This window comes from Hippopotamus amphibius, chromosome 1 (assembly GCF_030028045.1).
Source record: "Hippopotamus amphibius kiboko isolate mHipAmp2 chromosome 1, mHipAmp2.hap2, whole genome shotgun sequence".
NCBI lineage: Eukaryota > Metazoa > Chordata > Mammalia > Artiodactyla > Hippopotamidae > Hippopotamus > Hippopotamus amphibius.
This window is the reverse complement of record NC_080186.1, coordinates 224098619-224125855: the sequence shown is the minus strand read 5'-3', so window position 1 is coordinate 224125855 and position 27237 is coordinate 224098619. Positions and strand designations below refer to the sequence as shown.

Below are 27237 nucleotides of genomic sequence, written 5' to 3'. Positions count from 1 at the left end.
TAATTTTGGAAAATTGGGACCTCTCTGGTGGTCCAGTGGTTAAGATTCCATGCTCCCAATGCAGGGGGCCTGGGTTCAAACTAAGACCCAGCAGAACGAAATAAATAAATAATTTTTTTTTAATTAATTTTGGAAAACTCTCAGCTATTGTTTTCTTTTTTTTGGACCACACTGCTCAGCTTTCAGGATCTTAGTTCCTTGACCAGGGATTGAACCAGGCCCTCAGCAGTGAAAGCACAGAAGCACACTAGCCACAGGACCACCAGGGAGTTCCCTAATTTTGGAAATTTCTCAGCTAGTCTTCAAATATTTCTTCTACCCTCTTCTGTATTCTCCTTCTGAAATTCCAGTTACATATATAATAGATCATTTGATTTTGTCCTACAGCTCTTGATTCTCTCCTTTTTCTTTTTTCTTCTTCTTCTTCTTTTTTTTTTTTTTTTTTGGCACCCTTTTAAAAATCTTTGTGTTTTAGGGTAATTTCTATTGGCCCAACTTTTGGTTCAGTGATTCTTCCCTTGGCTGTGGGAGGTCTATTATTGAGACTATCAAAGACATTCTTTATCCCCATTACTGTGTTCTTTATTTCTAGCATTTTCATTTTATTCTCATAGTTTCCAACTCTCTGCCAGAATCATCCCTCTGACGGTGCGCGGTATCTACCTTTTCCTCCAGAATCTTTAATATTTAACCATTTAAGTTGTTTTAAGCACCCTGTCTGATAACTCCAACATCTTTGTCACATCTGTGTCAATTTTTCTTGCTCTCAATGCCTCTTGACATTGTGTTCTTTCTTCCTTGAATCCTTGTATGCCTTACAGTTTTTTTTGTCAGACATCTTATGTAAGTAGTAAAGCCTAAGGTAAATAGTTTTTATACCTGGCAGTTGTCACATTCTTCTTCTAATGTGAGTGTGAGACTCATTCTGTGTAGCAGTTGCTCTGAGTTTGGGCCTTGTTATTGCTGTGGTTAACCTCAGTGAACCCAAAGCTTCAGATTCCTGTATGTGTTTAGGATGAGAGCTTGTTTGCCAGAGTCTTTCTCGTGTCTGTTCCACCCTCAATCTGAGGTCTTACATTTGTGCTGTGCCTTAGAGCAGGTCTCTTTTCATGCTCTTGTTCCTCTCCCTGCAGTAGACTGCCATTATTTATTACTGAATACCTATTAGTCTGGATAGGAGAGGGTCTTTTCTGTTGTTCTGATTAAGGGTCAGTCTTAGGAAGGCTCTGAGTCCCTGGGCCTGAGAAGTGGACCTGTTCAGTGATCCTGCCCCATCCTCAGCTGTAGATCTGGGCCCAGAGTATTTTCCTGTCCTGCCTTCAGGAGTAGAGGGTTTTTTTTTCTGTTACCATCCCCCAGTGGCAGTGGGTTTTTACCAGTGCTCTTAGGGCAGCAGGGTTTGTTGCCTTTACACTAGAAGTTCAAGGCTCATGTTCTCTAGGAGAAAGGTGAAAAGGATCCAGGCAGTGCTCCCTTCCACCAGGCCAGTATCAGCACTGATTCTTTCTTAGGGTTCTCACCCTGCCCCTGTCTTTATTGTGCATACCCGGTGAGGTCTATAGAGAAGACCCTGCAAATGGATGCAAAATTTTCCTTATCTAGTACTCCTAGTAGTTCCCTGTTTTTGCTGGTCCACCACCAATCTTTAGCAATTTGTTAAAAATTCTCTTACTGGTATCTGTAGGGTCTGCCCCAGGTTTAAAAAAAAAAAAAGTGCTTGCTTCCTTTCTCTATCTCCTTGGAGGCACCTGTCTTAGATTGTAGGTTGGTTGCCCTTCAACCTTCACTTTCTGATGGGTTCAAGAAAAATTGTGATTTGCAGGTTGTCCATCATGTTGTTGTAAGAACAGGAGCGATGCCCTTTTCAGCTTTTTACATCTTAATAGGAAGCTGTAAAAAGACTAGTTTGTTTTTGGTTTTGTTTTACCTAAATAACTTCAGCAGGAAAAAACAGGAGTCACCAAGAGAAGATAATACAGGGAAAGATACAGAAATCAAAGCATCAAACTAAAAATTCACACTAAACCTGAGTGCACTTTAGTCTTCTGAACAAAGAGAAAAGGAAGAAACCTATTCCTATAATAAGTCTAATGGCCCATAGCTTTTGGAGAGACCATCACTGATATCACATTGTCCTAGAATAGATGACTTTATAGTATAATTTATGCTTTTTCCCAGGCTAACTAAAAGCATTCTGTTTCAAAAAAGGCCTGTCTGGTTTATAAAAGGAGCTCATTTAATTATCAGTACTGATTCTTCCCTCCTTGACTAAAAGGAACAACCTTACTGTCTGGATTTTAATTTTTATCAGTCTTTTTTAATCAATTTTAAATTTTAAGGAAAGACTACCTAGTGAGTCAAACTCTATCTTTTATCTCACATTTGCTTCAACACTATTTAGTGTTTAATGACTCCATCTTTGAAGAAGAAAAGCAAGAGCTCGTTAAAATAAATTGGACATTCAGCTGTACCCTACTTGTGGTGTATATTCTTAATTCTTACATTCAGATTTCAACAAAAGAAACTTTGGAAATATAACTCATATCAAGTGATAGTGAGGTTTTTGATAGTTTAGTTTTCGTTGTTTCATTTTGACGTAACATTGACCTACTTTATAAAAGATGAGTTAAATGTTTCAAAGCATCTTCTATTATCAAATATGATTCAATGACTGAGAGGGGCCATGCCAGTGTTGTGGCTAGAGAAGAGTGTTTGCATCTCACCAACTGTGCTTCTGGTTCCTTAGGGAAGGAAAATACAACCACGCAGCCTGCTTTGGTCTCCAGCCTGGCTGCCTCCTGCCTGATGGGAGCCGCATGATGTCCGTGGCTGCCCTCGTGGTGAACTTCTCACAGCCACTAGCAGGTCGTCCCTCTCTCCTGAGACACGATGAGGTGAGGACTTACTTCCATGAATTTGGTCATGTCATGCATCAGATTTGTGCACAGGTGAGTGATTTTTTTTATGGTAAACCTACTAATTGCTTTTCCAGACTTTTTTCCACTGATGTCAGGTTATTCCACATGTTTCTTAATGTTTTCTCAGAAGCGGAACATGTCCAAAAATTTCATAGGCCTTCTGCAAAGACACAAAATTTTTTCTTATTGTGTCCTCTTTCACAACATATTTTTATTCAGAGATTGATCCACTGATGAAAGAGCTTCATTGAATACTACCCTATGGAAAAGTAAAGAAAACTATCGTTAAGGAAGGGTTACAAATACTGTGTTTTTTCCTTTTAAATCTTTTCCTCATAGGAATTTGGTGTAAGCTTCAGAAATAAACTGTGCTGTAATCTGTCTCTTCTGCTTACTAATGCTTTGTTTAGTTCAGTGGTTTTCAATCTTCCAGACTCTGTACTCCTTTTTAATTATAAATATTTTGTAACAGTATTTATTATTTACTAGCCTTCAATTAAAATCACAGGTAACATGGTATAACCATGGGGAGAATTTACCAAGAAAGAGAATGTGTGTGTGCAATGGATTGCAAGTAATTTCTCTTTCTTTCTCAGAATGAAGTGTATTTATTCTCAACTTTATAACACCGTTCAGTAAACTAGGCCCAGAATATCCTAAGATGAACCATATGAACTTGTTGTTAACTTGCTATTAACCACTATTGACATATGAAAACATCTAGCTCAGTTGTTCAACTCAACAGTTTAAAAAACTGATATTTTACATAAGCAGAGGGACAGTTTTTCAAATTTGAAATCTCCATGCATCTCTAAAGATGAACTTTTTAGAAATAACCTCTTTATTAGAATAGTTTTAGATGTACAGAAAAGTTGCAAAGATAGTACAAAAATTACCTGTGTACTACTCACCCTGTTTCCCCTACTGTTAACATCTCATATGGTACATTTGCCAAAACTAAGAAGCTAACGTTGGTGCAGTACTCCTAACTAACAGTAATCCTAACTTGGATTTTACTAGTTTTTCCTTAACAGTCTTTTTCTATACAGGTAATTTTTTTACATCTAGGTAATACCCTCATTGAACATAAAAGAAAGCCTTTTGTTTACATTTTTCAAATTGTAATGCCTGGGCATGGCTCTGTAGTACAACATAATGAAGTATTCAGGTTATATGTGAATAACCCTGAATCTTGCAGCAAAAACTGCAGACTGATACATGAGTGGTTTGTTTTGTCAACTCAAGTCCAAGAATGGTATAGCCAGTTGTCTTAGTTTAAATTGCTATAACAGAGTACCATAGATTGGATGGCTTATAAATAACAGAAATTTCTCACAGTTCTGGAGGCTGAAGTCCAAGATCAGGGTGCTGGCAGACTTGATGTCTGATGAGGACCTGCTTTCTGGTTCAGAGACAGCACCCTCTCACTGTGTCCTCACGTAGTGGAAAAGAGTTCTCTAGGATCTCTTTTATAAGGCACTAATCCCATCCATAGGACTCCACCTTCATGACCTCATCATCTCCCAAAGGCCCCACCTCCTGCTGTCACACTGGGGGTTAGGTGTCAACACAGGAATTGAGGGATAGGACCCAAACATTTAGGCCTCAATAGTGACATGATTTTCCAAAATGCTGAACATCTCTTGGGAAACTTCCAAATAAAAAGTAATCTTATTTCGATTTACACAATTGATTCTAGTAGGTAGAGTTTTGGAAATTATGTGCAAAAAAAAATTGTAAAAATATGTGCAGTGGCGTTAGTTTTCTAAGCTCATTTATATGAATGTCCAGCAGGACATATGAATGACATGCAGAATAGGGGGCAACTTTTTGTTGTCCTGACATATACAGTTCAGTCCTGCACATCTAGCATCCCACCCCCAGAGCAGCCCCTAACCATTGTAATAACCAAAAATGTACCCACTCTTTTCCAGAATACTACTATCACTTTTGTTAAAACACTGCCTAGTTCTTTCAACATTTTGTCTTTACATCCTGGTGCTTCAATATTTTATTAAAAAAAAAAGCGAGAAATAGGATATGAATCAATTCAGATAAATAAATTCTAATATACTGATATAGCCATTTCTACTCTCTATTTAATCCAAGGAAAATAAAGCTTTCAGAATAACCTAAATTTTCTTTCTTAGATAATTTTAAAGTCTATTTTCACAGCAATAGCATTCCTGAAATATTTATTTTCCATCAGTGTCCATTCTATGACCGACATTTCCTTTAATTAGGATAAGTCTAGGTTCCATTTTTCTGGAGTATTTTTATGAATAATTTAGAAAAGTCAAATAGTTTTTTTAATTTCCAACTTACGTTACTTAGATTATCTAAGATTTAATTATGTATTTGCACATAGATAAACAATAGCCTGCTTTTAGAACAGTGGATCTTAACTTCTTTGGATCTGAGAACTTATGAAAATCAGGTTTAAGCTATAGATACCTCTCCCAGGAAAATGCACATACACTTACACAATCAAATTTTTACATGGAATGTCAAAGGGCTCACCTGCCCCCTGAAGCCCAGACCATACTGAATTCCAAGTTAAGAGTTGGGTTAGAGCAGTTTCCTCCTTTATTTGGATGTTGCTTATCAGCTAATGATTTCATGAGGAAGTAATTTAGTGTCAATCACATTTATTAAAATAATACTGACCTTCAGATAGGGTTTTCCATGCTTTTGATGCATGTTCTTGTTTTCAAACACAGCCCTCTTATAACCTTAATATCATATGCTTATCATGTATTCATAATACAGCTGTCTACAACTCTGTTATTCTCCTTGTTTCTTAGTAATTTTGATCCTTTGAAATCCCCATTTTAGTACTGGAAAGTAACTTTCTTGGTACTGTTTCATTTTAAAGCACTGTGATTCATGACTGAAATATATATGCATATATATATATATATATGAATGAACTATATATGAATATGCAGTTATATATATGACTGAACATATATATGAGTGAACTATGCATATGAATATATATGAATCGGTTTGTATACTAAGACACTGATGATAGTATATATACTGATATTCTGATGATCAGTATATATACTGATGAATGAAATATATGTATGTTTCATATATGTACACACATATGAATGAACTATGTATGAATATATAATTATATAGGACAACTGTACATATGAATGTATATATGAATCAGTGTATATACTAATGTACTGATGATGAATGATGTCTCTCTCTTGAAACATTAGACTATATTCAATTCTTAGAATTTACCTAACCTCCTTCATGAACACAAAATGTGTCACACAGATGAATAGTGTATTAGTACAATCCCTTGCTTGGTCACCTCCTAATGAGATTATCTTTAAAAAAATCTCTTGTTTGTTTGTTAATGATTTCAAATGTCCTGTACATTTTAAGATCTTTTAAAGTAACGTATTTGAAACCAGTGATCACTGTTTTTGTCTTAAAAGTAACAGATGCAGGTCCATGTATTTGCAGCTTTATAGTGATTTCAAAACTTTTTGTACTGACCTAAAGTAGATGGCAGTGAAAAAGGAGTTTAATGGTTTCTGTGTTCAGTCATACTTCTGACTTATCTGAGAATTATATAGTGAATCTGTAAGTTTGCCATACATATTCAGTAGATTGGTTTTAAGATGTGGCAGCCAAGTGTTTCAGTTCTCCACTGTGGCAGTTTGCAAGTTTGATGACCAGAAGAGCTTGCTAGAGCTTGTCATAGTAATATTTCAATACGTCAGCAGGAACATCCAGTTTTCAAACATGTAGATGGACTAGTTCAAGGTCCATCATTCATCATTCGGGAGATGAGTTTCACTCATATTTTTGTGTTTACACTAGAGGGTAGATAATTTTGAAGATAGCAACCAGTCAGGAGGTGGCATCTCTAGTATCTGTTCCTGTTTCATGGCTTTTTGTGGTTTGGGCTGTCAGTAATCGCTGGCCTTTTGAACTTCTGTAAAAAAAAAAAGAGTAATGTTTCTTAATAGCCTCCATTGTGATGGCTGTGTTACTTATGCATCAAGAGCAGTAAAGAGTTTTGGACTGTTAGAGATCATTATTTTAAAGCAGCTCTTGAGAATCACAATAAAGCCTTATTAAAGTGAAAGAAAAACTTCAAATTTCAAATAATCTGTTAATTTCATCTAAAGACTAATAGAGCATCTTGTCTGCTTTAAATATTTTGGTTTAGATGCTGTTTTAAATAAACATAGCCTATATCAGTTAGGAAGACACCCTAGTGTTATGAAAAGAGCGCCGGATTAGAAGCCATCCACGTATTTGTGGGCCTGGCTGTGTGACTTCAGGCACGTTTTCCTACCTCCTTGAGCCATCTCTTTTTTCTTATTCATAAAATGGGAACAACAACAATTCTTGTATCTACTTCCCTACAGTGCTGGTGAGATTAAATGTGTGAAAAGGTACTTGGGAAAGAAGAAAGTGCCATACATTGAAGTGTTCTTGTAACTATGTTTATATATAATTCAACTCTTCTGAAATCAATAAGCAGTGCACAGGTCATAATTTAAGAAGGAGGGGAAAGATTGCCATGAGATAAAACAGTGTCGCTTCAGTGTTTAAGAGTTCACAAGTGCTTACCCTCCATGGGTTTTGGATGAAGAGCTATGGAAGGTGATTGGAAACCATCACATTTGTATTTTTGTTTTGTTTTAAGGATTACTGCCTACTTAGAAGTTTGATTCCTGGAGCCAGAGCAGAATGAGCATTTATTTATTTATTTATTTATTTATTTATTTATGAAAGTATGTTTTTGTTTTTTCTTTCTGGCTGCACCACGCAGCTTGTGGGATCTTAGTTTCATTCCTGGAGCAAGAACAGAATGAGCACTTTATTTGCTTGTTTGTTTATGAAAGTATGTTTTTGGTTTTGTTTTTTCTATTCGGCCACACCACGCAGCTTATGGGATCTTAGTTCTCTGACCAGGGATTGAACCCGGGCCCTTGGCAGTGAGATCACAGAGTCCTAACCGCTGGACCACCAGGGAGTTCCTCAGAATAAGGTTTAGAGTATTGGCAAAGGTGGAAGATTAGTTGAAGGGAAATGTGGGTCCATTTATCTTCAGCATTAACACCAAGGAATAGGTCCTTGGAGGAAGCCGAGGACAGGCTTGCCAAGACCATACTCAGTTGGGCAAACTGGGCAGGCCGAGAAGAAGGCCGAGAAGAATGATGGGCAGGCCGAGAAGAATGACAGCAGCCAAGATCCACTGGGCACTGACCATGTGCCAGGCATCATAGTCAGCCTTACATTCATTAATTAACTTTATCTTTACAGTGTTCTCTGAAGTGGGTTTATCAGTCTACTTCTATTATTATACTATTATTCCCCCCATTTCCAAGTGAAAACAACCAAGGCCTAGAAAGGTTAAATGTTCACGCAAGAGCTGACCACCGTGCTCCTCATTCCTCTGCTTTACTGCCTGTAACCCTTCTTTGCACCCTGCATCCATGTGGTGGAGATGGCATTATGTCGTGTGGTCTGAATTGGGGCTCCCAGGAGTGTATTCCAGTTGGACAGACTTCTTTCTCCTAAGTTTCTTAAATCACATTCCCTCTAAATCAATCTCATGTAAACTTGTGTGGAATGATGCATATATCTAGTTCCACGTTTCCCTCTGTGTAAGTTGACCTTTTAGGTCTCAGTCGTGAAGTACACCGAACACCTATCAACAACCTTTTGGCCTCTACTCCCTGCCCCCAACTCTGTACACTGTTACAGTTTCCAACATCAGTGTTAGAAGCAGTTTCTTTCAGGAGCCATTTTTATTTGAATACGTGTGTGTGTGTTTGTGCTTACACGTGCACATAGACACCTGTATGTAGAATAAATGTGGAAGTCATAAACCAAATGAGATGACATATGCATTGTTTATTTCTGTTCAGAGACTTTTTTTTTTCATTTCCTTACTGTATTATCTGCATGTGTTTTTTTTTTTTAATAATTAGAAAAATATGTTTAAAAGAGGAATGTTTCATTGACTCCTTAGAAACGATTGTTATCTATTGTGTCTGACATATTAACACTAGATATGGTAGAATGGATTCCAAAAGATACAGTATCTTGAATGTTTAGAGTTAAGTGTAAGGATATGAAATGTAACAATTAAAAAATTAAAACCAGAATATTATTAAGTAAAATGATACAAATTCTATACTGATTAAGTATTGAAAGAAGACAGAGTAGAGAGGTGATGTTGGGTTGGGAGGTAAGAGGTCAGATCAAGTATGAGAACAAGAGAAAATCTCTTAGAGTTGTTTAGGTTGGGTCTTCATACAAAAACATTCTCCTCACAGATGCATTTATTTCACAAAAATTTATTGACCACGTACAAATTTCCGGGTGTGTGCTGGATTTCGGAGGTACAGTTGTTAATAAGGTATACGTATATATAAGATTATTCTTAGCATTGAGTTTGAATAGTATTTTTATTTGTTTTCATCTAAAAAGAAGTAGTTTAGCATAAGAAGTCGTAGTCAGGAGGGTATAGCCAATTTGGGGGTAAGCATGTGAATTTAAGGTACAGTATTCAAGACTTCTGCAGGGAATTCCTTGACAGTCCAGTGGTTAGGACTCTGGCGCTGTCACTGCTGGGGCTTGGGGTTGATCCCTGGTCGGGAAACTAAGATCCCACAGGCTGCGCAATGCAGCCAAAAAAAAAAAAGACTTCTGCAATTAATTTGTTGCTTCCCATGTCTTAAGTGATGGTGGTAATGCTGACCTGTGGAACTGTCGGGCTGTTGTGAAAGTTAACAGTGTTACTCGGCTTCTCTTTATTACTGTTATTATTGCCAGTGATTGCTAGGTGTGTGTGTGACGTTAAAAGTGTGACCTTTAACCCTCTGTTTATGGCAAAGCCTAGGAGACAGTGGCACTTTTCTTTTTTTAATGCCTTGTTACTTAAACTTCATCATCCCTGGGTTTAGATCAGACAGGTCAGGACATGGAATGACTGCTAAGAAATCAATAAGGGAACCACCTCAGACAGCCAAGGTCCGCTCTCCCGAGCCCTATTCTTTTTCCTAAACACAATACACTTATTGATTTCAGCAACTGCCTTTTCTTTGGGATTTGCTCTCGTGAAAATGACACTTTAGTTGTAAATGCTAAAAGCAACCAGTCTGTTAATTAGAACAATAACCCATATAGGATTTCATCTTTAAATATAACAAAAGCTCGCATCACTTTTTGAGTTTTAGTTTATATAATTTTGCTCAGTTCTCACAGTGTTGTGTCAATTGAGAAGCTAATCTCTGTAGCATCAAGTCATCTGTTGTAAAAATCTGTAATGGAGTGTATTTTAGGCATCTGACTGTCTGTTTTAAAAGATAATATAGAAAAATCTCACAGTTTTAGACAACTTTTTTCCTCTCAAGAACTTCTAACCAAACAGGAATCTAAGTTTACCTTGTCAAAATATTGCCTGCAGCAATAATGCTCATAAGGTACTATATTCAACACCATTGAATTATTCATGTTGAAAATTGTATAAAGTACTTCTCAGGTTCTTTGGAACCTACAGTTGAAAACGGGAGTAGCATTTGCTGACTGGTCATCATTGAGTGATGTAATTCAGCAGCCAGGCCCCTGTTAGGCTGCTAGATCCTGAGATTCACCCATGGTTTCTTTCTTTGTGGGTGTAAACAGTGACTGACTGGATTCCTTTCCCTTTCAAATTTAGTAATTTGCTGGGAAATTGAGCTTTTGGATTTTGTAAGTTCTTTGTCCTCCTCATTTGAAAAATATTTAAATGATATTGCCCAAAGGGCACACAGAGAAACAGCGTGACTTTCAGGAAATTAGTAAGCAGTAGCATTATTTTTAGCTTTTACTCCTAGCAAACATTTCCTTTTGTTCTTTAGAAGACATTGTTGATCTGTTCATTCATGTGCTGTGTTCTCTCCCCAACTACAGGGTGGCTTCACATAGAATAAGGCCTTTCTTCTCTACTCTGCGTGACAGAACTGTGTTAATTCTCATTTAATTTTAACTCATGAGTTATTCATTTGTTCATATTTTTCTAGCTTCTGAAACATCACCACCACCACCAACAAATACGCACATACATTTTGTTGTTATTTGGGGTTGATTTTCTCTCTCATCAGCAAATACTAACCAAAAAATGTTCACACACACAAGATATACAAAATTTATATTTTTGTCAAAATATTGTACAGTGATAGGTGATGGGTGTGATTCTGTCTTTATTTGCTCTGTTAGTACTTATTTTACAACTATAATCTTTAGAAAGTTATACAGTTAGTATTACAGAATCCCAAATCCAGGATAGATGGTTACAAAGGCTGGCCTTTACATCTTAATCTCATGTTTGATTTTTGAAAAATCTTCCAGTATATAGAGGAAATCAGATTTTGAAGGAAGTACACTGAAGCCTCGCTTTTACTCTTCACATAAAGGCGAGTTTGATATAAGACTAGATCCAAGATGATTTCATCAATTCGGAACATCGTAATTTAGCCTTTTTTTTTCTTCTGGAGAACAGTATTGTAGCAGTTGTGGTTAAAACTGGGGTTCTGAAGTCAGACCACCTGGTTTAAAAATTGTAGTTCTACCATTATCTCAGTATGCCTCAATTTCCTTATCTCATAAATGGAGATTACAGTGCTTCATACAACTGTTCTAGCATTTAAGCCAGATAATCCGTGTAAAGAGCCTGGCAAGATGCCTGACATAGTAAAGTCTCAATAGGTGTTGGCTATTATAGTTACTGTATAAAATTGTTTTATCTATAATGTAGGATGTAGTTATTTTTAGAAGATTATATGCAAGAGAGCGGCAAATATTCAGTTTTCTGGAGCCATTGACTCTTGCCCTGTAAGGATTCTTTATCGGGATGTCCTCAGACAAAGGCTACCTAATTCCAGGGCTGAGTGCGTTTAGTGTCCTTCGGCCCTTCAGTATTTGCAGCTCTTCACATCTGGAATCAGCACAATTATAGTGGGAAGTCAAGCAAAACGTTTTTTTGCATAAAGAGAGGAAGGCAGGGTGTGAGATGGCACTGACCTTTGTGCCTCTGCCCTGGGCCAAAAGCAGAATGGTTATTTGCTGCTGATGTGGCATCCCATCTGCTGCCTTTTCCAGTGGTTAAGTCCCCTTCCTTTGCCTTCCTTCCATGTAGAGCCCCAGGGATGATGAAGTCAGGGAGAGAAGACTGGGATGTGAAGCATCTAAAGAGGGAAACAGGACAGAGGTTCAGAGAAAGATAACAGAATAACCCCCGTTCTGCAGCTGACCCAATTGGGTATAAATGCCATTCCTCTGCCAGTAGCAATTTTACAGGAGTTCTCTGTATGGTGTGAAGGTTGAAAAACGCTAACCTGGCTAGTGAATTCCCATGTTTCTGCTCAACAGCTTTTCTGACATCTGATTCAACAATTTACTAAACTTCCCTTTTTTAAATAAAACTTTTTAACGCTTAGCCCACACCCTCAGAATAAGTCCTTCATTTGTATGAGGAGTACTTTTTAACTTCTGAGTATGTTGTTTGTTTTTGAAAACTTGAGTAGTTAAGTCATAGACTGATGAATGCTCCACAAAGACGTGTATTGAGTAAACAAAAATATGCAAATAGAAAGAGGAGCTGGGGAGTGATTGTCTTACAATATGGATCTCTTCATTTTTAATGGGAAATTCTTTTTTCTTTTTTTCTTTTTTTCTTTTGGCCGCGCTATATGACTTGCAGGATCTGAGTTCCCCGACCAGGGATTGAACCCTCACCCTTGGCAGTGAAAGTGCAGAGTCCTAACCACTGGACTGCAAGGGAATTCTAATGGGAAATTCATTTAAAATATTTTTACTTTCAAAGCTTCAGGCTTCTTTTAACTTAGGCCGATTTTTTTCAGTTATGATTTCCTGATGATTGTTTCAAGTATGTCTGATTCAAAAGAATGAAATATTACTTTAATATAGGGTTTTGAGGGGTTATTTTTCAGGCTGCTTGGCTACTGTGTTTTATTTTCGTTTAAATTTGAGGTTATCCTAACCCTTTATTCAAAGAGGCAGTTGACTCTGATTCTGACTTAAGTTTTGGTGAGTCTTAATTATAATTCATCATATATATAGTTTTCATTCAGTGCTTTTTAAAAAAGACCTTTATGTTTACTTTCTAGACTGACTTTGCACGATTTAGTGGAACAAATGTGGAAACTGACTTCGTAGAGGTGCCGTCACAAATGCTTGAAAATTGGGTGTGGGACGCTGATTCCCTCCGAAGACTGTCAAAACATTATAAAGACGGAAGCCCTATTACAGATGATTTGCTTGAAAAACTTGTTGCTTCTAGACTGGTCAACACAGGTATGACTTATAATTTTGGAAAATAAATTAGAATTGCTTAGTGAAGAATTTAGAGAGATACACATTCCATAGACAGAATGTGGACCGTCTCAAAAGACGAGAGTGGTGCCAGGGCATGGGGTCATCTCAGAAACTGAGAGCGGCCATAGGAGCTACACATTGCACAGACAGAGCATGGGCCATCTCAGAAGGCAAGAGGCCTGCTGGCATCTTCTTCTATAGAACTTATTTCCTCTTTTGCAATGAGAGTACCCCCAGAGTATTAATATGGGGAGGGAAGACTGCTAAGTATATTGGAATACTGAACCCTGAAATTATGTCCAAGAAAAAAAAATACATCTCCTTTTAAATCTTAAATAGGATGAGATATCTGGCTCTGATTTTGTAATGTGTTCTACAGGAATCAGTTTATGAAATCTATGATCTTGTGATATTAAAACATGTAGTTCTGTCTTCTGTAAAACATGCCCAAACATTCTTATGTTATTAGGTCTCCTGACCTTACGCCAGATTGTTTTGAGCAAAGTCGATCAGTCTCTCCACACCAACCCTTCGCTGGATGCTGCAAGTGAATATGCCAAATACTGCACCGAAATTCTAGGTGTTGCAGCTACTCCAGGTATGTAAATATTCTCACTAAAAGTTCATTCTTCCTGTGAAGCACAGGGTATACTCCTAACACTGCCAGAGAAGGGAGAGTTTGTCAGGCAGATTACCGAATATAATTTGTTTCTGATTTCTGAAATCAGGCCATGACTTTCAGATAAGCATACCCTGTTCTTATGGGTTATCCTGTCCAAATGTGCTTAAAGGGGAGGCTGCCCCAGCTTTGCAGCATTTTAGTGTAATCAGGCGTGAGCAATTGGCTTCCACCCCAGAGCAGAGAAAGCCATTCACATTTGGCAGCACTCCCTGGCTCCGCCCTCCCTATATGCCCCGTGACTTCCCCGGGATTTCAGAAAGACTTTGGCAGAAGGGGCGGTTTTACAGAAAGGCACAAACTTCTATCTCGTGTGTGCTTCTGCTTCTGAAGTCAGTTAATGCAGTTTGAACTGCAGTTCCTAACCCGATATTATTTATGAGATCCATGTGAGTGGGTGGGAAATGCTCAGACGTACGCGTTCCATTTATATGTATATATTTTAAGCAAACGTAGCTATACGTGTATACACGGTTGGAAAGGTGACTTTTTTCCATCAAAGAAATTGTTGTTTCATTGAGTCGGTGACATTTATAGCTAAAATAAAGGTCACAATAGTCCATTGAGTCCATCCAGGCTCTTTGCTTCCTTTTGTGATCTGTTTCTAGTAGACTGAGCAGCAACTTTGTGCCTCAGGCCACTTTGACAAAATCCTTTTGTAAAGTAGCCCTAGAGGTAGATTGAATTGGTAAGACCTTTTTAGCTTCTCAAGTAAAGAGTTCTTTTTCAGTAATTATGAACCTCAAATAAGTGCCATTCTGATACCTTTCAGATATAAGTAGGTGTGACAAAGGGTAGGCTTAATATTCTTAGAGTATTTGTAAGACACTGGTATGTGTCTAAGGGATAAGAAAGGACTGCGTTGTCTGATGGGTGTGGACAGAGCCTCTGAAACTCACATTAAGCATTCCAGAGCTTAGGGCCGAAACCAGCTCTGAGGTGGAGCTGTCCTAGGAGAGACGTTTGTAAACATCTTAGCCATCGGGGCCCATAAACCCGGGGAGCGCCAGAGGTGAGGATTTATATCACTGTCTCCTCCCACAGCTGGACTGCCCACAGGGAAACCTTAGCCAGCTGAGAACCTGATATGTAACATTTGCCCTCACACTGATTGAAACGTTATCTTTCTTTAAAGGCACAAATATGCCAGCAACTTTTGGACACTTGGCGGGGGGCTACGATGGCCAGTATTACGGATATCTCTGGAGTGAAGTGTTTTCCATGGACATGTTTTACAGCTGTTTTAAAAAGGAAGGGATAATGAATCCGGAGGTATTGTATTTTTTTTTTCCTCCTTTTGTTACTTTCATAGTTGCCCCTTCCCCGTAAACTCCTAATGTAACATATTTATGACACCTAATTTTTAGAGTAAGAGATCTGGGGATGACTTTTAACTTTAAAGTCTGGCATCTTCTCACATCATCGTACATCATTAAGTTCCTTTATGTAAGTGATTAATTCTATAAGTTTAAAAAAAAAAAGCCTGCTGCTTTTTCTTGCTTATTAACATTCCAATATATTGCATAATTAAAATTCAAAGCTTTGTTTATGCATTTGAGCATTTAAAGCTGCTAGTTTTGACATGTGCCGTACAGTGTTTTAGTTTTATAGGAGGTTGGGGAAGAAAGATAAACTCCTTCCTGATACAAATGGTCTGCCTATGTTTTGATATACTCTTGCACACTTTCATTACACATTTTCTGTGGAAAGCACCCTTTTTTGCTGTGATTGTCACGCACCACCTACTACATAGCTTGTAACCTGAATGCCTTTTAAGTAATTGAAGCTGCTTCATTACCCTGAGCCATTCCTTTCCGTGTACAGTGAATTGGCTGCCAGGTGGCTGCCAGCCAAACCTTCCTGAGTTACAGTCCCTCAGTCTCCACTCTTGTTGAAGACTCAGCTGTCAGATTATTTCTAGGGCTGATGAATTTTCCAGTGCGTTTTTCATTCTGTTTGATTCAGGAATTAGAAGAACAAATTATCAAAATCAGGCTCTCTGTGCTTATTTCAGCCAGCTGATTTGTTCTCCACATTTTATGTTTCTGGGTTGCATAGCATCTTATAAATATGCCCTGAAATACATTGGTGTCATTTAGACCACCATCCCTTCCGCCCCGCCCCTCACCCCCAGAACACCACCTCCAGGGTACCTGTGTTCTATGCGCTAGCTTTCCAGTCCCTCCACCTTCCATCCCACCCTACCCAGGCTGTTAGGTCCCTGTAAGCCCCCGTCCATTCCCTGGCCACCCCACTTACAACGATCAGCCCCTGACTTGTTCTCATAAATACCCTGAATCCTGCATAATCTTCAGCCAGCACCCATCCCTAGATTCCTCTACCGTCTCGTTCAAAGATGGTGCCCTTGGGATTCGCAGTGTCCTGGGGAAGACCGTGTGGCTCAGTTTACATGCCCCACGGCAGAGACGTGCTGTCGAACCTGCACTGGGCCCGCAGTGTGACTCCATAGTCCTGCTCTGCTTCCCTTACTGGGGTCCCCACCACCTCTCTCTCTCAGCAGATGCCGTCTCCTCTCTGCTAAGAACATTGTCATGGAAAGTGAGTACGTTCATCTTTCCTTCTCTTTCTGTACTTCCATATTTATCTTCTTTCCTCCTGTCTTGGGAGACGTGTCTGTAATACTAAGACTTACTGGTTTGCCATCTCAAGGAAAAAACTGACCACTGACCCTGATAATCTCGGTGCTGTTACTCAGTTTTTCTTCCTTTCACAGCCTACTTTCTTGGTATAAGAAACAGTTTCTGCAAGCCCCTGTTTCCTGGCTTTTGCTTCCACCAACTAAACTGGAAAGTTATCCTCCCTTCAGCGTTACCAATTGCCAGCTCCCAAAGGTCCTCATCTACCTTTTGTTTTGTTTTAGTTCCTGCTTCTTGGTATTCCTCTCTGTCACAGCCCTTAGCTTAGCAAACAAATCCCTTCCGTACTTCCCAGAACTCCCAGTGTGTCAGCCAAATTTGTGTGTTCCCTTGGGTTTTTCTTCCTTTACAAATTTATCCATTCTACTTCTTCCACCTAAAATGTATGCCTTCCTTGTCTATGCCTCTCCAAAATCTTACCATTCATAAAGGCCCTATTCAAATGGCTACTTATTTATGAAATCTTCCAAATCATCGAAACCAGAAGTGATCTTTCCATTCTCTGAACAGAAAGTGAACTTGGGCATGGCGTAAGGGTTTCAATAAGCTTTTTCTTGTGTCTGGAATGTTTAATAGAACTATTATACAAAATGAAGAAATCCGGTTATAAAATATTTTATACCATAGAATGCAAATTTTGATTTTAAAATGTACATTCAGAAAAAAAAAGTACATCAAAATGTTGTCAGTTGTTATCTTTGATGGTACGTTTATGAGTGAGTATTAAATATTTTTCTGTACTTTTTAGGGAGCTTTTCCTTATTTTTACATAGTACATGGATTATTGTAGAAATCGGAAAACAGTGTTTGAAGAGACACAAGGTCCAGATATGCAAAGGTAGAATTATGACCTCCACCGGCTCTTAGGTGTTGGTGAGGCTTCCTGGCCCAAGCACTACCACACCTCTTTCACCTCCTCTGCTCCACTCACACGACCACAAACCCAGGACCCTCCACTGTCTCCTCTTCTAGCTATCAAGGTTGCAGCTAAAGTACTGATCCCAGTGGATCCCAAGGAACTTGCAGGTCCAGAAGGAGACATCCCTGCCGTTACGCTTCTGGGTACCTCCTTTGTCCTCAGGCTTCACAGCTTGGCAGGCAGCCAGGCTACTCTTAATTCAGATGAAAGGGCTGGGTTGAATGTGGAGAAAGTAAGATTCCCTACAACTTGGAGTTGTTGCCTTGTGGTGTTAAAAACAGTGTTCAGTTTTACTAAAATTCTGAATTCTGCCCTGCTATATATTATTACCCGTCTTATGCCAGGAAACTGGCTTTAATCCCTTCTTTTTTCCTCCCTGTTAAATACTCTGGAATATCACGTCATTTCTTGCTCCCCCACTGTCACGGCAATAGTGAGTCTGGCCCCAGTGGCCAAGGAGAATCCCGTTGCACCCACCCTCACGCTCTTCGCTGCAGTGGCAGATCCAGCAGCAGCTTTTTAAATAGCCATTCTGTTCCCTCCTACAGTGTATTGCTTGTCTGTTTTTGTTTTTAGTTTTTACAAATGTTTGCTCTAAAATAATACCCAATTTACACAATTCAAATATCCAATTATTTAAAATTAACACTTTGGAATAACAATCCTGTTCTACAAAAACTTCAATCATTAGCACAACTATGTTTTGATGAAGGGAAAAAATTTTTGTGCTATAAAGAGATACTGAATTTGATCTGAAGTCGTGGGAATCAGAGCAGTCACAGTAGATCATGCAGACTTTGTTGTCTCAAGGTGCCTCACCCTCCCTGGTGTGTATTTGGAGCATTTTGAGAAGATAGCAGGATGCCCCTTCAAGGCGTCAGTGCCTGCTATTCTTAGTCCACAAGCTCTAGAGAGGCTGGGGGCTGAAAGGTCACGTGTTGTTGACATTATTGTTCATGGTCATTAGTATCAACAAAAGAACATCTCCAGACCCCTCACTCTGTAACCTCTTGCCATCCTGCAAAGCCCAGGGTCTGGTTGAGAACCATTTCGGATCTCAACAAGCAGAACTGCAGAAAGTGTACTACTCACAGTGATAGGAAGGGTCAGATGTAAACCTGCAGTCTTCAAAATACCAAACGTTAGTAATAGAATAGTTTACAGTACAATTGTTTTTATTCTGTTTTGATGGCCTCTATCAAAGTGTTAGAACTGGCCACTCACCTGTAATCGCCTGAAAGTTTGCTACTTCTGGTTTCATCTGTAATTTCCTGCTTTCTTCATAGTAAGTAGGTGTAGCATCTTAACTGTTTAATTAGTTTGTTAAATCTTATCTAGGGACTTCCCTAGTGGTCCAGTGGGTAAGACTCCATGCTCCCAATGCAGGGGGCCCCGGTTCAATCCCTGGGCAGGGAACTAGATCCCACATGCATGCCGCAACTAAGAGTTCACATGCCACAACTAAGGAGCCTGCCTGCCGCAGCTAAGACCCAGCACAACCAAATAAATAATAAATAAATATTAAAAAATATTATCTAAAGCCTTCGTTACTAGTAAGCATGGAGAAGTTGTCTCATTATCAGACATACCTTTTACTTTTCCAACTCACCTCTTAAGTAACTTTGGAAGGGAGCTGCTTGGAAGTAACACTTTTGCAGCAAACTCTAGGAGCTCTTTCAGGAGCCCTTTAAGGTTCCCAAATGTAGTTTCAAAATCCAGCAGTTAATCGTAGGGTTGAAAAAATGAGGGCATTTTAACTAGGGCCATTTCTTTTTATAAGGCAACTTCATTGTGGGAAAATTTCCTAAAAGGCAATAGACACTGTGGATTCAAAGGCAATTATATTGTTAAGCTAGAATTATGTTCCGCTTCTGCATTTAGCGTAATTGCTAAGCTTTGTTTTTTTTCCATCAGTGAAGAAGAAAGTATCACAACCAAGTATCACATGGAGAAAGGAATCCTGAGAAAGTCAAGATCGTTAAGTGTAACTATCCACAATGCCATATAGAAGGAGCTAGATCTTACATGCAGTAACAGACACAGAAACATAGGAAGAATCTTGCTTAGACAAAAAAAAGAATTACCAGACAGAAAGTGTGTTATAAAGCTCAGTATTCCAGGGCTCTTCAAACAGAATCGTAGGCCCAATTCCTGCTATAATGGGTTAAGAGAGAATATGAAATTTCCTCTCCCGACGGTCCTTACAAACGGATTAAATTCTGCTTCAGCTCCCCTGATCTACCACCCCAAAGCTGACTTTTCTTACACTTCAACCTTTTCTAACAGCATTAAATTTTGCCTGATTTAAGGGACAAAGGAAGGAAATGGGATTGATTTCCAGCCTACTTCTTGAATGTTTACAATGCCAGACCTTCTAAGCCTTGAATCCCAACCAGTTGGAAGCAGTTTTTCTTCCTTTTTGTGTTCCTACAGTCCTTCTTTGTGTTCCTCTTAGAGCTCTAATAATCTGCTTTGCTAATTGTCTATTTCTTTATCTCACCACCTAGATCATAAGGCTCTTGTAATTGGAACTGATTTATTCACCTTGGTCATCCTCTGCTGCAAAACATTTAACTATTATTGGACCCGACTGGTAGTTCCTCCAACCACTTCCACTCATCTGTCCCCTGAATACACATGACTTCCCAGGGTGCCTTTTTTCTCCAAATCTCCTCCCTCCCCATAAATATTTATTCTTCCATCCTCACAAACTGAAACTTCGCTTAAGGTTTCCAGAAGACCTCTTCCTATCAAGGGGAGATTCCTACCACCGTTCTTTTTTTCTTTCTCCCTGACCACCAACACCAGTCTTTCACTCTCTCACTCCTTCCTGTTCGTTGTCAAAGGTATTCTTTTTCCACCTACAACCTCCCCATCCTCACTCATAGAAAACCAAGTATGTGCTGTTGGAAAGGAGTTTACAGATGCGTTGCAGCAGGAAGGGTTTCAAAGTCCACTTTAAAAGCAGGCTGGTGAGGCTGTTAGGTGCCTGGTGGTCATCACCTGTCCTTGGGCAGATGCTCTCTGCCCTGATGCCTGTTACTCGGTGTAGGGAGGAGACACATGGCTCCACTCCCTAGAGTCAGTCACAAGAGGAATGAGGAAGGGAGGGTTGGAAGGCTGTGGGAGTTTGCATATGCTCCTATGCACAGAAGCCAGAGGTGGCGGAAGTCCCCATCTGTGTCCCATTTGTGTTCTTATTACTGTAGATGATGGGCGTCCTTCATTCAGATAATTATGATTGCTTTTAAAATACTACCTCAAATAAAGGGTATCTATTGTTGCATAAAATGAGTGCCTTGTCTCTCCTGCTTAGCATTCCCACTGAACTATATATTCTGTCTTATACTAATAGTGGAGATGAAGTCTCTTGTGCTTTTTTCTAGCTTTATTAGGAGACAGAACTTATTTTAAGGAGATGCTGAAGCAGGAACGCGTTTCCCTGACTGTATATAAGTAGCTGAACTTAGGGGCTGTGTGAGGAGAAGGGAAAGGAGGGATGGATGACTACTCAGGTGTATTGAATGCCACCGAATGGCAGGAATGATTCTAGGCAGCAGGCAAGGTACTAAATCATCTCCTCTGATTCCTCATAAAGTGAGAGAAGTAGGTATATTCCCACTTCACAAGTAAGGAAACCAAAGCCCAAGGCCACAAAGCTGAGGATGAAGCTGAGCTTCAAACCTGGGCCTGACTCCCAAACTCCTGATCTTGCTTTAGAAAACATCGGTGTTGGGGACGTCCCTGGCAGTCCAGTGGTTAAGACTCCATGCTGCCACTGCAGGGGGCACGGGTTCGATCCCTGGTCGGGGAACTAAGATCCTGTATGCTGCACAGCAGGATAAAAAACAAATAAATAAACAAGCAAACAAATAAATAAATGATCTGAACATTTATAAAAGAAAGAAAACATCGGTGTTAGAGAGGACTTGCACAGTTGCCAAAAGATACATGTTAACCTTCTGGGAGTAAAAGCCACAGAGGTGACTGAGGCTGCTTTTCCTTCCCTGAGTAACTAATAGGAGCTCCTGTTCCATGCAGATCCTCATGAGGGATTTTTTTAATATAAAAACTTTTATTCATTGTTTTAGAGCTTCTCTTCTGCTTTGCTCAGAGTTGTGGTTCCTTTATTATGTAAACAGAGTAGAACAAGTCACAGCAGAGACTCCTTCCACCTGTGGCATTTGTCTCCCAGACAGGGTTCTCTCGCCCAGAGAACCCAGTACCTTCCTAACACACAAATTCACTTAACTTTTTTTTTTTAAAAAAAAGAAAAGCAAGATCCTGTTACCAAAATGACTCTTAAACTCTTCTCCAAACTTCATTGCAAAGGAAATGAAACTATTAAAAGCCCATTGCTCTGTAATGCAGGAAATTGAATCATCTTGTTTGGAGCCATAAGCAGGGGAGGCCTTGCGCTGCGCTGAGCCACGTATTGTGAGATTAAACAGTGCCCTGCTCCACGGTGACTTTACCGGCAGGGGAGGCACAAGCTGGCTCTTCTCAGCAGCATGCAGCTCCTCTACCGCGTGCTTTTTTTTCACTACCTACAATCACAGTTCTCTGGACAAACGAGGATACTCTGGCGGTTGTCTCCATGTTGCTGATTTTTTTTTTTTACTTTATTTAAATTTTCATTACTGTTCCTATAATATTTGTGGAACGAAATATGTCTTTTTAATAAATAAAAGATTGTCAGATCTCGAGCACTAAGAATTTCTGCAGGTAAATGTTAATAATTGAGGTTGCATGGTACAAGAGGGTTCACTCTACTGTTGTCTCTGCTGTAGGTATATATTCAAAAATTTTCCATAATAAGTGGGTTAAACTATTTTTATCGTTCAGATCAATTTAATTCACGTTTTCTAAGTTCTTCCTACAGTGAGGGAGCACAGTCCTTCCTTGCCCCACCCACTAATTTAACACTGGTCAAATTTAGACACATTGGGTAATGAAAGGAAGGGAAGGAGGGTAAGCTGTGTTGGGCTCAAGAGCTCTGATCTACTACTTCTTAGAATAATAAAGTCTATGATAAAAATCACTCATTTTAGGTTCTAAATCGCTATTGTAACAGTAATTAATTGCTACAGACCAAGCAAGAAATGACACATCTTTTTTTTTTCCCCTAAAGAAAATTAAATCTAGCTCTAAACTGTCATTACCAGGGTTTTCAGGAATTCCAATATCAGTGATTACAGGCCTGCCCTTCTTAAGAAAATTTACTCAAAACTTGTAAGTAAGGCAACAAGATTGCTACTTACGTCTTCGGTGGTATGCTGGAACACTGTCTAACAAGCCCCTCTAAGGGTCATCTTATGTTCTTGGCCCCAGACCTGTCCAGTATAATAGCCACATCTGTAGCTACTGAGCCCTTGAAATGTGGCCAGTGCTACTGAAGAATTGAATTGAGATGTGCTTTAAATGTAAAAAACACACTAGATTTTGAAAACATACCACAAAAAATCAATCTCAACAACATGTTGAGGTTTATTGATTGATACATGTTGAAATGATAATGTTATAGATATACTGGCTTAAATAAAATATCTTATTAAAATTAAATTTACCTATTTTCTTCCCTTTTTAATGTGATTACTAGAAAATGTAAAGTTAGGTATGTGGCTCACATTATATTTCTACTGGACAGTGCTCTCTAGAGTTTATAGAAAGTAACTTTGTTTGACCAATTGTTTATTCCTGATTAAGGCCCATCTGTGAAGTTAGCTGTTCGCCTGTAGATCATTAATAAGTTCAAGATTATTTCTGTTTACAACTAAAAGATAACCTGGAAACGTTTGATTTTATGACCCTTGTAGAACGTTTAGTTTTATATCTAACTTGGTAGATTTCATTCATCAACATTTTATTTTCCTTAACAGTTTGGCTAGAGCAGAAGCATTGTCATAAGTCAAAAATGAGATTAGTTTTGTCTCTGGAAATTCTCAAGCTACTTATGTACTCAGAGAGACCATTAGTGATTGTTCAAATGGTATAATGGATATAAATTCGAGTGTTACTCTGTGAACTATTTTATGCATAGATTCAGAATTAGACTTCATTGAATTGTCTTGCCTTTCTTCCCTAAAAGGACAGTGAAAAGGAAGTGAAAATAATGAATAGTGCTGATACTGAATTACAGTTGTTTTCTTAAGCTTTATCTGCTGATGTATTTGTGTAAATAAAAGCAGAGGAACTATGATGTGTTTTAAAATTCCAGACGTTGTCCCCACAGAAAACTTTACAAAGGTCCTCATTCCCCATGCTAGACCCATAAAAATGTCCTACCCTACACCATGGGACATGTGTTGTTGCCCTACTCCCATCAATAAAGAAAAAGGGTTTTTTTTTGTGAGCCCCTCACAAAAATTATAGCAGAAGCTGTTTTGACAGTAGCCGGGCTGCTGTTTCTAGGTACACAGAATCCCTGTTTGTAACCTAATTGAGCACTTGCTTTACTAATAACCCTTTTGAAATCACATTTGAGACGGGGCGGCTAATAGGAGCCTGTTCTATCTTCCATTTGGCTATTTTTTGTTTGTCTGTTTGTTCACATTGTCAGCACGCTGCTGAGAATCTAAGGAGACAAGACAGTAATAAAGGGAAGTGTGGAAGACCGGAGGTCTATGCTCCAGATCGCTTAGCTACCAAAGTAAATAAATACTACAGAACTGTAGTCTAGGCGAAGGAGAACATCCAGGGAGAGTAAAGCTAAAGTCCGTTTTTCTCTTCTCTTTTGCAATTAGAGATTTGGAAAATTGCTATAACCATGAATTATTAGGCATGTTTTATTTTATTAGGTTGGAATGAAATACAGAAACCTAATCCTGAAACCTGGGGGATCTATGGACGGCATGGATATGCTCCAGAATTTCTTGAAACGTGAGCCAAACCAAAAAGCGTTCCTAATGAGTAGAGGCCTGCATGCTCCGTAAACTGGGGATCTTTGGGAGCCATCCATGTCTGGAGGACAAGCTGACATCACCATGCGTTACTGGCCTGGAAACTGAAGGGAGTTTTCAAATGAAAATGTAGATTTCTATTTGACTTCTTTTTGTTTTTTGATTTGAAAAATTATACAGATGTAAATGGAATTATACATACTGTGACCTAAGAAAAGACCCGTTAGAAAATAATTGTACTATAAAATTTCATAAAAATGGATTCAATTTCTTTTTATAAAAGTTTCATATGAATGTAATTTGATTTTTTACTATTGTAATCAGATTACTATTGTAATCTAACAATTTTTAAATTGAATCATATACATTATATACTTTGATCCTTCTTATATCATGAAGTTTTGTACTTGGGATTTCTGAACTGATAAACGAATTATCACATTCCTGTGTTAAACACTGTCTCGGAGGCGTGCATCCACTGTGACTCTCTGTCTCCCAGTAAAGTGTGACCTCTTTGCCTGTGTACCTCAGGGCCAGGGGACTGTGCCTCAGCAATGCATTCATCTTTCTATTTCAGCCTCATGATTTCCAACTTTCTGCCACACTTGAATAATGTTACTCCAATGGGTTTAGTCTTTTCTGTCTAATGTCCAGTGAGAGAACACCAAAAAATTATGAGTTTTAGCTGAAATGGCCTAACGCATATTGCAAGTTTAAATATCTTGTATTAGAGAATTTGGGATCTTGGATTAGAGGTTCATTTCCACTTCAGCATACAAGATTGTCAGCTTTTCTGTGTATTTGCCAATTAGAACACTAAAGCAAGTCCAAGGATATTTTTCTCTTCTCATGTTTCTAATAAGTGGTAGGGACTTTGTCTCCTTTACTGCACTTCTCACCCGAAGTAGCAGGTAGACATGTCACACATGTCTATCTCGAGCACCACAGGAAGAGAGCTGAAGCTGATGTGTAGCATAAACGGCCCAGAAACTCCGGGAGAAGAGTGCGTTCTGCACAGAGGACGTTTGAGGACAGCGGCTCCAAGTGTTACGTGTGCTTCAACTCAGCCATGGGGAGGAGGCTCTTCCGTGGCTTATTTTGTCTGGTGATTTTAAGTGAACCTTTGGATCACTTTAACTCTCTTTACTGTGGGCCTAAATTCCAATTCTGCAGCAGACCAGGAAATTCACATACTTATTTTTCCTCTAGGAATCAACTCAATGAGGAAACCAAAACAGGATAATTTTTTAAAAACATATTTTTACTTAAAAAAAAAAACTCACTTCGAATGTATGCATTCTGCACAGGACTTCTAATTGGTTCCCAGTGTGTACCTGAGGTATGACTTTGCTGACCAGGAACAAAATTAGAACCTTCCCATTCTCTAGTCCAAATGGACTTTGTGCTAAATATATATATATTATGCTGCATAGTCAAATTGTAGACAGCAGGAAAATTCAAGAGCTGTAGTGACATAGAAGAAAATTCAGGTTATTATTGTCAAACAAATACCCTTAACATCACAGGAAATCCCACCCTCCCTTCTGGGACAATTGCCTGGCCCTCTCTTCCCTACATTCGTTTAGCGTCACCACCTCGGGTCTGTAAAGCTGGTGGTGGGGGGGGGGGGTTGGTTGGTTTGTTTTGGTCTTAGCAATGCATGGTACTTTTCTTATATCTTTTTTTTCAGACTATTCTGTTTTCCAGTTTCAGGCAAAAACTATCTTCAGTTTTTTCTGTTGCCCAATGCGTCTCCTTAACAGTAACTTTATCATTTTAAATCTTAACTTATTTCACATGGAAAAATTAATGCTTGGTGTGAAAAAGACTGCACGCAATAAAAGTACATTACTATCCACGAGAATGAACTCACAGTTCTTTCATATTTTAATGTTAAAACTGAAATGCATAAGAAAACAAAAGTGCTGTGGTGTTCTTTTTATTTCGGGTTCACATCCAATATTTAAAATCTACCAAACAACATGATGTCCATCAACAGATGAATGGATGAAGAAGATGTGGTACATAGACACAATGGGATACTACTCAGCCATAAAAAAGAACGAAATAATGCCATTTGCAGCAACATGGATGCAACTAGAGATTGCCATACTAAGCGAAGTAAGTCAGAAAGAGAAAGACAAATACAACATGATATCACTTATGTGTGGAATCTAAAATATGACACAACTGAACCTATCTATGAAACAGAAACAGAATCACAGACACAGAGAACAGACTGGTGGTTGCCAAAGGGGAGGGGTTGGGGAAGAGATGGAGTGGGAGGTTGGAGTTAGCAGATGTAAGCTTTTATATATAGAATGGATAAACAACAAGGTCCTACTGTATACAGCACAGAGAACTATATTCAATATCCTATGATAAACCATAATGGAAAAGAATATTAAAAAAGAATGTGTGTGTGTATATACATGTGTGTGTATATATATATATATATAAAACTGAATCACTTTGCTATACAGCAGAAATTAATACATTGTAAATCAACTATACTTCAATTTTAAAAAGTTTAAAAAATTTAAAAATAAAATCTACCAAAAAACAGCAATACACTCAAATACTCATCAAGAAATATAATTCAAAACTAAGGACCTATTTTTTAAAGCCTTTCTGAATGTGGCCATCCATCTGCTTGTTCTTTTTTTCCTTGACCAGAGCATAGAGTGTCAGTGAGTATTCTGAATGGTGGAAAACTATAAAAGTTGTAATTCACCAACCTACACTTTATATTTATGGACTGAGACACATGTAATAAAGTCTCTCTTGGTTATTGATCCAGGAG

The 27237-nt window shown here is 38.7% G+C and overlaps 1 protein-coding gene across 9 annotated transcripts in view; it reads left to right on the top strand.

The window, feature by feature from the left end:
* Positions 1–26292, top strand: part of NLN (neurolysin) — an 88015-nt gene extending 61723 nt beyond the window's left edge. For 8 of the 9 annotated variants that reach the window (XM_057742262.1, XM_057742328.1, XM_057742312.1 and 5 more), the window contains 5 exons: positions 2747–2948; positions 13073–13259; positions 13750–13878; positions 15095–15231; positions 24333–26292. In XM_057742262.1, coding sequence (XP_057598245.1) covers positions 2747–2948; positions 13073–13259; positions 13750–13878; positions 15095–15231; positions 24333–24467 — 790 coding nt within the window. In that variant the 3' untranslated portion in view covers positions 24468–26292. Of the gene's footprint in view, positions 1–2746; positions 2949–13072; positions 13260–13749; positions 13879–15094; positions 15232–16480; positions 16519–24332 lie in introns of all 9 variants that reach the window. The other variant, XM_057742320.1, reaches the window with a different exon arrangement.
* Positions 26293–27237: the final 945 nt, after the last annotated feature.